Source organism: Vespa velutina, chromosome 17 (genome assembly GCF_912470025.1).
Source record: "Vespa velutina chromosome 17, iVesVel2.1, whole genome shotgun sequence".
Lineage (NCBI taxonomy): Eukaryota > Metazoa > Arthropoda > Insecta > Hymenoptera > Vespidae > Vespa > Vespa velutina.
The window spans coordinates 1,706,818-1,719,317 of NC_062204.1; the positions used below are offsets into that span (position 1 = coordinate 1,706,818).

At 31.0% G+C, this 12,500-nt stretch overlaps 1 protein-coding gene and 1 long non-coding RNA gene across 4 annotated transcripts in view; one reads left to right on the forward strand and one right to left on the reverse strand.

Annotated features, from left to right (window-relative positions):
• The window catches only part of LOC124955247 (arfGAP with SH3 domain, ANK repeat and PH domain-containing protein), a 30,993-nt gene that overhangs the window by 249 nt on the left and 18,244 nt on the right, over nt 1-12,500 (forward strand). For all 3 annotated transcript variants that reach the window (XM_047509408.1, XM_047509409.1, XM_047509410.1), the window contains exon 1: nt 1-3,855. This exon is cut by the window's left edge and continues 249 nt beyond it. In XM_047509408.1, the coding sequence (XP_047365364.1) occupies nt 3,730-3,855 (126 nt within the window). In that variant the 5' untranslated portion in view covers nt 1-3,729. The remainder of the gene's footprint in view (nt 3,856-12,500) is intronic.
• On the reverse strand, nt 8,998-10,804 carry LOC124955248. The gene is made up of 3 exons (XR_007102816.1): nt 10,098-10,804; nt 9,462-9,650; nt 8,998-9,340 (listed from the first exon to the last, which is right to left on the reverse strand). It is a non-coding gene; the product is annotated as an uncharacterized LOC124955248 (long non-coding RNA).

A 12,500-nucleotide genomic window follows, 5' to 3' on the forward strand; every position in this document is an offset into this window, starting at 1 on the left:
AAAGATAATCGAGATCTCTGTTCTCTGATGTCTAAAAGACGAGAGAAAAATTTGCAAGATTAATATAATAAGGAAAAAAAAAAAAAGGATTAGATATAACTTAATAATCTTTGCTGGAATACTTAAGATGATTGTTCTTGAACGTACATTAATTACATTATATATATTTATATATTTATAAGTTTGTTTTATTGTATTTTTACACATGTTTTTTGAAATAATTTAAACAATTTATTGCATGCTAAGATGATTGTTGAAAACTGAAAAAGAAATCGTTTAAGCGCACTCGCAAAAGCAGCTGCCTTCCTCTATTAACTATTTATAAATTTTGTTTATCTCGCGCAACTCCGGTCGAAGGGTGAGCAAATAAAATACACACAGATACACATACATACATTGCTGAATGTTACAAATATTTTAGATATATTAAGACGATAACAATTACCACGTGAGTGTATTACAAATACTACAAATAGCATCAGTGAATTAATGATAATATAGAAATATATATATATAAATATATATATATATATACATATGTATGTATGCAACGTGTGTTCGATTTCACGCGCGTAAGCGCGTACGTTTGACAGATGTGTGAGTGATATATAGATTATATATATATGTATATACACACTATGCATATACATGTATACATATAAAATTAATATACATTGTGTACCTATAGCAAGTAGTCATTAAAATATTGAAACATCGCATATATAAACCTGACTCGATGAATATTCGCAGATAATGACGAACACAAATTTAACAAATAAGATTTGTTAAATATGATTTTTATTTAATTATATATTTATATCGTTGCGTTGTTGTTCTTCGCATATTATTTTATCGAAGATTAATTTAAGTGATAAATCATTAAATTGCTTAGTTAATCTATCGTTAGTTTTATTGTAAGTTGATGTTACAAATAGTAATATAAATGAATTATAAATATCAGTATTAGCAATCAGAGCATATCAGTTTGGCAAATTAATTTGATAATAGTTATCGGTATGTATTTCATAATACTGCGAATCTGCATCGAGTTATCCTATATAAGTTTAAGAATTGATTTTTGTAAAGAGGTGATAAGTACATATATCAAGATAATTGACTTAGCTTAAATGCCATGTGAGATGTGAGGGAAAGGAAGAAAATATACGTCCTTTAAATAGCAGTTCGGATTTAGAAGTTAAAGGAAGAGAATAATAATGGAGCTAGACTTTATTTTTACAATTTTTTCAGTTTTTCTCGTACAATGTGTATCAATCTGTAATCATGATCCTGTATTATATCAGTATATAATGCGCAGTGTGACACTCGTATAAAACAATATACACATAAGCAGAAATTACTTTTCTGCTAATAACTCCTAGCTTTCCTAAAACTCTCTATCTTTATCTAACAAAAAATTGCACCAAGTTTCAAAACCATACACTTAATAAATGCCAAAACATTGAAATGAATGCTCCTTCAAGGTCGTTGCTGTGGCTCGTAAGATGATTGTACAGGATAGTGGATTATTAGATAACGTTAATGCATATATCACAGTCAAAAAGTCTATTGCCTATGGATCGTTTTTGCTTGTGATTTTTATTTTTATCAATGTTGAGATAAAACTAAGGAATACACATATTTGTCTTTAAGTTTTGAAGGATAGTATAAAGAAAAAAAGAAAAAAGAAAGAAACCAAAAAAGAGAGAAAGCACTTAAAAAAAAAAAAGAAAAAAAGAAAAAAAAAGAAAACAAAGTAACTGTTAAAATTAATGATTTTCTTATGAGTTCTTAGTATACAGTATATACTAAGATCTGCGCATCCATCCAAGCTAACCTTAAACCGATAAAAATAACGGATAAATGAGAATACATAATATTAGAATATCACTCTTACATAGAAGCATTATAATTTTTAAATTAAACATCTCCACGATCAGTTCCCCGCCTTCGCCTAAATTATTAGTAGAGTATATTATCGTTTAAGGATAATTACCTCTCCTCCCACCCCATCCACCCACTCACTCACCCCCTTTTTCCCCCCTTCACACGCATTTCTCCTCACCGCTCACAAGTTTTAATGCATTATTACACCTACCCCTCAATCCCCATGAAAGAACATTGTGTTTGTGGATATATGTAATTTTACTTATCAATAAATAAATTTAAAAAATTACATGTCGCATTAAATCCGTTCTAATACAAACGTTTTTGTTAAATCGAAGGAATGATCTTTAATTAAATATTTGAACTTGACATGAGTATTTCACATCTTTCTATTTAATTACTATAAATAAACATTCAAATTTTTCCAAAATATATATATATCAAGGTTATAAAAAAAAAAGCACAAATGAATTCGTAAAGAAATAACATTTTCCACATTGGATTAATAACAATTCAAATTATCTAACATTTTACCGCGGTAATTTGTATTAGTTGAAACGATCTGTCATCAGATGTCGCCTCGATAGAATAAATCTCGAAGCTTGTAATAACTCTTAACTATCAAACCAATGACGAAGTAGTATCATCGATGGTGCCGCCTCAGTGAAACTTCGTTCGTCGTCGTAAGCGCCTCGTATTGGCACGGTGGCGTACGAAGCGAAGCTTCGGCAAAGTGTCCGTAAGAACGTTAACGATTGCCGAACAGAGCAGTCGCGTTCGCGCGTACCTAATATACGCGCGTTGGGATTACGTTCTGTTGTTGTCAAAAAGAAAGAAAGGCAGGAGAAGGAAAGACGAGAGATATGTATTCTCCCGTCGTTTATCGTCGTAGGAAGTTCGACAGCGGGAAGATGTCGTCGGGTAGATAATTGTTGTCCGAGAGCAGCCTACGGGCGATTCTCTTGAAGGCTTCAGAAGGAAACGAAATAAAGAAAAGGAGAGAGAGAGAGAGAGAGAGAGAGAGAGAGAGAGAAACTTGGCACTACGTTCAAAAATACATACACACACATATATATATATATATATATATATATATGATAGAGAAAGAGAGAGAGAGATATAGATAGAGAGTATAGTAGTATACACGAGCAAATATATTATATCGTATTTTGCATCCTTCTCTTTCTCTCTCTTGCGGGATTTGTCCCTCCTCTATCGCCAACGTCGACACACCGTCAGAACGTTTATCATCATTCGTCGTCGTTCTAATCGTCAATGTTTTCTAACCGTAATCACGGAAACGGTGGTGGTAATTAAAAAGAAGAAGAAAAAGAAAAGGGAGAAATAGAAAAAGATTGGAAGGAAAAGGTGACAGTGCCAACGTCGTTGGAATTTATGGTGCGCCTGCGAGAGAGAAAGACTGTAAAGTGAAAGAAAGATATATATATATATATATATATATAGAGAGAGAGAGAGAGAGAGAGAGAGAAAGAGAGAGAGGTAACGCGAGCTACGAGAGAGATTATTGGAGATAGAAAGAGAGAGAGAGGGATATATCGGTGACGGGTGTGTGTGCGCGAGAAACGAGACATACGGTGCTAGAGAAGGCACGAAGAAGAAATCTATCGGTACTCTTGTGCTTTAGTAAACGTCGTTTCGATCGTCGTAGTTGGTTGATGGTAGTGGTTGTGCGGTGACAGTTCTCCCGTTGTCCCGTTCAAAAAAAAGTGTTCTCATGTGTATGTCATCTCCGTTAAGGCTTAAGAAAGATAGAATATAAGAGAAAGAATCAACAATAACAATAACAATAACAATAACAAAAAGAAGAAGAGGAGAAAAGAAAAAATGCCGGGCCTAATCGCGGTGAGCGAGTTCGTCGAGGAAACGAGGGAGGATTATAACTCGCCCACTACGTCGACCTTCGTTTCTCGAATGCCACAATGCAGGCAGACCATCACATCCCTCGAAGAGGTAAGACAACCTTTTCTTTATCTTTCTCTCTCTTTCTCTTTCTGTCTTTTTCTTTCCTTTTTTTTTTTTTTTGTTGGTTATTCCCCTTCTTTTCTTTTTTTCTTTTTGGCGATGTTCTCTTTCCTCCCCCCCTCCCCCTTCTTTCTTTCCTTTGTTTTTCCTCTTCTTGTCTTTATTGTTTTGTCGTACCTTTTTATTTTTCTTCGGCCGTTATTAATCCTTTTTTTTTTCTTTTTCGCTTCTTTTCTCTACCTGCTCGTTTCTTAAAATCTTTCGACCTTTCCTTTCTCTGCATATATATATGTATGTATGTATGTATGTATGTATGTATGCATGAATGATGTATAATGTATGTATGTATCTCATACATGCTAATACAATTTTTATTCTAACCTTACTTTTATTTATTTATTTTTTTATTTATTTATTATCGACATTTAGCATTTATAAATATCATAAGTCTTGTTAAAATCGCCTTAATTTTTATATATTTTATATATATATATATATTATTTATATATATATTTATATATTTATATATTAAAGAAATCGATGAAATCTTCGTGTCGTTCTATATTATGTACTTATATATTTATTAGATTTAAACGATACTATACACGGTAATAGGATTAGAAACGTAATCCGCGATAATTCTTGATGCATCAAAACCAAAACGGAATATTGTAATAGTATCTTCTGTGCTCTTGAACATATCTTACTGGAAGGGGTGGGGATGGAGGAGGGCCGGCATATGTTATACGCGGTAAACATTAGAAATATTAGAATTTCGCGCGCTGCTACAACAATACGACTTATTACGTATTCTTCAAAGGTGCATTGCGAATCACAGTTAAACATAGGATAGAGAAAGGTCGATCTTCTATTTCAAGTATATATATATATATATATATATATATATATATATATATATTTCTTTTTTTTTTTCTATTATGTACGAATACAGAGAAAAAGAGAGAGAGAATATTGGTAAAACTTCCTCTCTCTCTCTCTCTTTCGAAAGAGAATTCGATAACTCGTCCGCCGGGATTTAAATCTCTTAACAACTTTCGCTGTATATATTTATTCTCTATCTCTCTCTTCCTTTATACGCACATATATATACACACAACACGGGCACATTCTTTCATCTTTTTTATGACAACATTTACTCTCTCTCTCTTTCTCTCTCCTTCTCTTCTTCCTTCCTATCGACTTTGGCGCCCGCACTGCTTCTTTATTTCTATTTGTAATAGTGCGACGTTGTAAGAACGAGAGAGACAGATTATCCAAGTGGAAGAGCGAGAGAGAGAGAGAGAGAGAGAGAGAGAGAGAGAGAGAGAGAGAGAGAGAGAGAGGGTAGGTGATTGGCGTTGCCGCATGCGTGCTCGTAGCGCGTGGGCGTTTCGCAGATGCATACGGAAGATGCAGCCACCTTTCGGGACTATTCGGCCATCTCCACGTTGGATTCGGCTCTCATCGAGGTCGTGCTCGTATCCTTGCGCGCCGCCGCTACTGCCATCCTTGCGCGCGCCCTCGACCGGCATTGCTGTTTTTTTTTTGTTTTTTTTTTTTTTTTTTCTGTCTCTTTTGTCAAACACACGATACAAGGAAATAATGCGTTTTCCGGTTTCTACCTGCTTTTATTTATTCGTTTATTTATTTGTTTTCCTTTGTTCCTTTTTTTTTTTTTTTTTTTTTTTTTTTTTCTAATACGTTCAATGCATTTATTATGTGCATTACAATTGATTATAATGTGTATAACCACCATTACATTTGAGGTATATATATATATATATATATGTATGTATGTATATATACACACACATACAAAGTACGAGTGATTTAATTTATGCGATTGGAATATTATTATAATTTTTGTTATCAGTGGTTTTTTTTTATGGCGTAGGAAATGTCCAATTATCTTTTTTTCTTTTTTATTTATTTTCTTTTCTTTTGTGTTGGTAGTTTTTACGAAGTAGTATCGAATTCTTTTATTACGAAGAGTATTGGGTTTTTTTTATTGATCCTCGTGTTGATTGGCTACGAAGTTGTAATCAAATTAACATAACCTTCATTATGGGTGTATCAATGTTTTTTTCTTGTTTCTAAGGATGTAGAAAACATTTTATAATTTTTTTTTTTTTTTTTTTTTTTTTTTTTTTTTTTTTTTTTTTTTTTTTTTTACTTCCTGATAATCCTACTAGTTCATTACAAATTCGTTTAATATTTTAGTTCAATATTTAGTCGATGGTGATTGGCTTCTTTTTAATCACTTTTATCATCCATTTTTCATCACAATTTCATTTAAATCATTTCTTTTTTATTTATCTTTTTTATATATACTTTTGAAGAATAGTAATTTTACATTTATGTAATCCTATTGATCAATTACAAACTCCTTTGATTGGTTAGATATATAAAGCCGTCTTATTGGTTTACACTAATAAATTTTAACCCTCATTATACATAGATCGAAGATGTTTTTCTATGTATTTCTAATAGAATGAAATGTTATATCGTCCATATTGTTTTTATTTATTTCGTTTTCTTTTTTGTTATTTATGACAGATACTGATTTTTACTTTCGAATAATCCTATAGGTTAATTACGAACTCTTTTGATTGGTTAGATAGATAAAATCGTCTTATTGGTTGGCACTGATCAGCTTTTATCTACTTAACATTCGAAGCCGATGATGACATCTTCACACGTCGTTGACATTCAACATAGGTACGCTTATTAATATTTTAATCTTCGTATCTTCAACGGAATATACATAGGATCTCCTCAACGCTCTAGCATATCGAGTCGTAAACTAATAAATAGACTGTGACTTCCTGCGAAACTAGTCATCATTGTATCTATCTATGTACATACATTATATGTACATATAAGTTTGTACATTACAGCGATATGATAGCTAACCGATGATTGTGTATATGTGGTACGTTTGTGTTTGTGTGTGTATACGATTATCAGAGTCAAGAAATCAACCGTCGATTTCGTTTTAATCTAACGAAAGTGATATACTTTACACTTTTGAAATAAAAATACGCGGGAATTCAAATTACATAATCGGAGATTATTTAAAAAATAAAAAAAAAAAACAAACAAACAAAGATTTTTGAAAAGAAACGACCGTAATTAAATTATTTCAAATTTCTTTCGATAGACCGATCAAAATCTCCTTTCTTAGAAATATGACTTCGGTATAGAAATTCGAACTTTTGTAAGACGAAATTTGAGAGATAAGCTAAACTATTATTATTACGGGAAAAAAAAAAAAAAAAAAAAAAAAAAATATCCGGATCACGTGTCTGTCGTTCGTACATACGTGCTTCTGATTCGCTGACGAATAAGAAAAGTTAGAAAAATATATCGCGTCGTCGTCGTTTTCGTTTTCTTACGTATAATTGATGATACAAGGATAACCGTGAAAAATAAGAGAAAAGTTTGTTGAGAAAATCACAATTGAGATGTGTCAACATTCTTCTATACGATATTGAATCGTTTATTCGAACTCTAGTCAATCTTATTTTTCTTCATCGTTCTCAATGTTTGCAATGCACTCGTTAAATAGAAGCCATGCTCGATGAGACATCACTGTTTCTTCGTTTCTCTTTTATTTTATTTCATTGCATAGCTAGCTTTGTGTGTGTGTATGTATACATATATGTATGAATGCATGTATATATAATATGTATATACTTATCACATATATATACATATACATGTATTCAGAGGAACATATCATGCATTCATATATATATATATATATATGTATATATATGTAGTACATAAAAGATTCTTTCGACCAATCAAAGAGAAGTATATGCTGCAAATATACATACCTGCCGCCATCTTTTATCTTGAATCTTTCCAACGTTTTTACATATGTACGCATATCTACTATGGTGTTTCCTGAACTCAAGGAATTTCTTATCGTTTGATCATCAAACGATAGAACGCGATTACTCCCTCTGGAATTATTGATTTTTTTTTTTTTTACATTTCTTATACACTTTATATATATATATATACTCTTATTTATATATAATACTTGTAATCGTATACGTCCTATTTGTTTTCAATAGAAAATTCGTAGCTCTCGTGATATCTCAAATTTGTATAAATATAATTTTTTTTTCTTTTTTATATGTAGAATCTAGTTCTTTCGATCTATACATATCATATTCATGTTTAAATATTTTTAAGAAAAAAAAAAAAAAAAAAAAAAAAAAAAAAAAAAAAAAAAAAAAAAAAAAAAAAAAAAGTTAAAAAAAGATATATATATATATATATATATATATATATATATATATATATATATAAATTCAATATTTTTACCAATGAGAAGTAAAGTCGAGGCTTAGAAAAATCCACGTCATATTTAAAAGGGAATAGTGGGAATGAGAATGATCCGATGATGAAAGGGATGGAAAAAAAGATAAAGAAAAAAAATCGCTCGAATATGTCGTCGTCGCTGTTTAAAAAAAGGCTGCCGGCCGAAGAAAACCACGACAGCATTAGGCCGTATAATTCTCGACGAATGTCGCAACACTTTCGCTTTTCCTTCTATTTATGTTCTTCTTCTTTCTTTTCTTCTTCTTTTTTTTTTTTTCTTTTTCTCGCGTTAGCTCGATTGTTCACCACGAGTGTCGGTGTACCATGAAGTGTTTCACTCTCGCTGTTTTATGTTGCAGCAGAGTTTGCAGCTCGTAATGTGTGTTTTTTTGTCGCTTCGTTCGAACGCTTGATAACGTTGACTTTTGATCCAACGCGTCGAACTGCAAACGATTGATTATTATTTATTTAATCAGTTTTCTTCTATTGAAGAAGTATCTCCCTTTTTCGCTATATACTTTTCTTATAGAGAAACATGTGGAAGTTGAAAAAATTTACATTACTATTGAAATATATATATTTTTTTATATTTATTTAATTATTTATTTATCATTTTCTTTTTTTTTTTTTATTCATCAAACAATTTTATTTGATAGGATAAAATTATCGTCGGCCATATTGAAACAAAATGGCTTCTTTCGGTTCTTAATACATTTTTATATGTTATTATTCTAGGTACATATATATATATATATATATATATATATATATATATCTTTTGATATTTATTGAGTAATTGTTCATTTGAAAAATAGGTTAACAGAATTGTTGATCGGTCATTTTGTAACAAAATAATTGATTTATCAAAGTTTATCTTTTCTCTGATATACATAAATACTTCAAATAACTCTAATTAAAATATATTTAACGTAACAAAATTATCGTCGGCCATTGAAAACATAATGACAGACTCCGAAGTTAAAAATTTCTCAAGAACACTGTATTTAACAAAAAAAAAAAAAAAAAGAGAAAAAAAAAAAAGAAATCGTAAAATCTAAAGTCACTTCGTCGTAAACGTATAATTAAAAACACGTCGGGGATGCCGTGATATTTTGATGTGGTGATTTTCCGTTCAGGCAAGCTGCATTGAACCATCGATCGGCAACGGCATGAAAATTCCATTACACATGACAATTATGGTATCGCTTGATAATATTATAAAGTATTTTATGATCGCGTTTAATTTTATATAAGATATTTACAACAGCCTAGAACGATAAGTCCTTTCGATGTGGGCCATCGGTGGAGCACGAGACATACAACGTGTTAATAAGCAATTTTTGTTCCCTCGAGAGCAAGGTAAACGTTCGATGGTGTAGTGTGAACGTTCGTAGGAGGATCTCGTTCAAGTGGATCACCAATACTAACTTCGGATTCGATTTCTTAATGTACTATATACATATATAAATATACACGCATATAGTATTTTATATATATATATATATATATATATATATATATATATACAGGTATAGGTATATACTAGTTCCCGGACACGCGATCTTTTTCCAATGTTTATGGCTTCCAGTTGGTGTCAAATTTATTCAATTGGGAACTCTTTCAATCAACTTCGGACGATCAATCGAAGTGGATCGGATGTATATCAAATGATATGTATTACATTCCGCATTGAAATTTCATTGGTTTCATGAAAATTAAATCGCAAATTTTATTTAATACGTTCTTCTTTATGATATTATTTATTTTTACATATGTAAAATTTGTATTCCATTTTCTATTATTTATTACCGATGAAGAAATATGTTAATGATCTTAGAAGTGTTGTGTTACATTTACATATATACATACATATTATACATGCATACATGCATACATACGTTTAAGCATCTCTCTTGAAACAACTCGCGAGTTAAATTATCTTCTTTTCTTCTTGGAATTCTTCCTCTTTTCGACCGACATAGTCAGCTCCGTAAAAAGAGATAATTGAACGTTACGAAAGCTCTTTGGCGTCTTGAAACGATGCCTGCAAGGAAAGCCGACCGTCTATGGGCATTCTTCTAAAGCCCAGTAGCAACAGAGCAGCTGGTTGGCATCGTTGTTGATGCTGCACTAGTGCACTGGCGTTGTTACGAGACCACAAAGAACTATGCACCTTTCCTATTGCACGCTTTTCACAATTTTCTGACTCGCGCCAGCCAGAGGAGAGAGAGACAGAGAGAGAAAAAGAGAAAGAGAGAGAGAAACTCGAAAAAAAATTCTATTCCACGAATAAATACGAGTAAAGAAAAAAAAGGGTGAAAAAAGAAGAAAAGAATAGATCGACCGACGAGCATTCCCTTGTTCGTGGAATTCTTTGTTTTCTCTCTCTCTCTCTCTCTCTCTCTCTCTCTCTCTCTCTCTCTCTCTCTCTCTCTTTCTCTCTTTTTTGCTCCATTAAATCTTGTTCAAGCATGAAATACTTTCTTTTGGCAATATAATTATTGATTCGAGTAATATGATTTGAAGATAGGGAGAAATCTAACAAATTTTTTTTTGTCATTTTTATATCCTTTTTATTATTAATATTATATCATGAGATAAAGAAAAACCAATTTCACGAAAAATCGTCTTTTCTCTCTCTCTCTCTCTCTCTCTCTCTCTCTCTCTCTCTTCTTTTTGTCGACAATATTTTCTTTTCATTCTTTTCATTCTTTTCATTCTTCTTTTTTTTTTTAAGAATAAACTATCGAACAAATTTGAATATCGCGGGTTTTATTATTGATTTCAACAATATAATAGAAATCAATTTGGAAAAAAAAAAGGAAAAAACAAGAAAAAAAATTGTATTATTAAAATTTTCTCTTCTTTCGTGATTTTGAATAATATACTACTAATGTAAGCCAATTTGAATTACGCGGGTGATGCGAAAAGGTGATTAAGTAACATGAATATAGTCACGTTCCCAAGTTTACTTGGAACGAATTTAACCTAATAACCTAGCCGTGGAGAAGTCGACATGACACAGCTTTCGAAGTCCTCTGTAAAATACAAACACATATTGACACATACGACAAAGTAGAGAGAGAAAATTTGTCGAGGATTTTAACAAACTTCGAAATAGTAGGTTAATTGTACTATAACCTAATTTTTGTTCGTTGACAACAAGAAATAAATAATAACAAATGAATAATTTTAATTTATACAACCATAATTATATTTTATTATTATTATTATTATTATTATTATTATTATTATTATTATTATTATTATTATTAATATGCTCTAAAAAAAAATTATACTAAAGTATCAATATAATAATATTTTAACTTTTACTTAAAAAAAAAAAAAAAGAAACTACGAAAAACTTAATATTATAAGTCATTAATATTCTTTTAATATAAATCGCTTTCTTTTTATTTATACTATACTTTATAGTGCAGTATAATTATATGATACTAATATATAATAATCGTATACTAATCGTATCGTTTTAACTTGTAATTGAAAAATCAAGTAAAATAAAATAAAATAAAAAATAAAAAGATAAACAATGGATTCTCTCCGATTGATGAAAGAAACAAGTCGAACTTAAAAAAAGAAAGAAAAAAAAAAGAAATTTACATATATATTAAATAATAAAAATTATAGGTTAGGAAACCTTGGTAGGTAAAATTGTTGTTTGCAACGATGCTACTATAAAAGGATTATATTAAATTTTATCATAAACGCGCTTATGTACATGCATATATACATACTTAAATTTTTTACTTTCTCATTCATAATTACATTGATAAGAACGATGTCAAACAAAAGTTTCCAGATGTCGAATACCAAAGTTTAAACTTCTATAATACCACCCCTCTTACTCTTTCATTCTTTTGGTCGACTTACTCTTGACCCTGATTGTCTTTATGTCACCCACTTTCCTATTTTAGAATTGGCTCTTACAACATCACAAACCGTCTTATGAGAATTCGCTCTTAGGCTGAGTTATTCTTGAACGAGACAAGATCTATTCCTGGTGTTTCTTCTTTGGTCCTCCCAAGGAGAGAGAGAAAGAGAGAGAGAGAGAGAGAGATTTCACGATACGCAAGAGACAAGTATATATGCATTACAGCAGCATCGATCTTTCAGGTTAATATTTTTTCAGTAAGGTGATACACGCTCACTAGACGTGAACTCTTATTTTCTTGTTCTGCTTGAAAAACTTTATGATACAAGAAGGGAGGATCGATCATCTCTCTTTCAGGGGTAACTCACCTTCGTTTAACACCTTCCTCTTCTTCTTCTTCTTCTTCTTC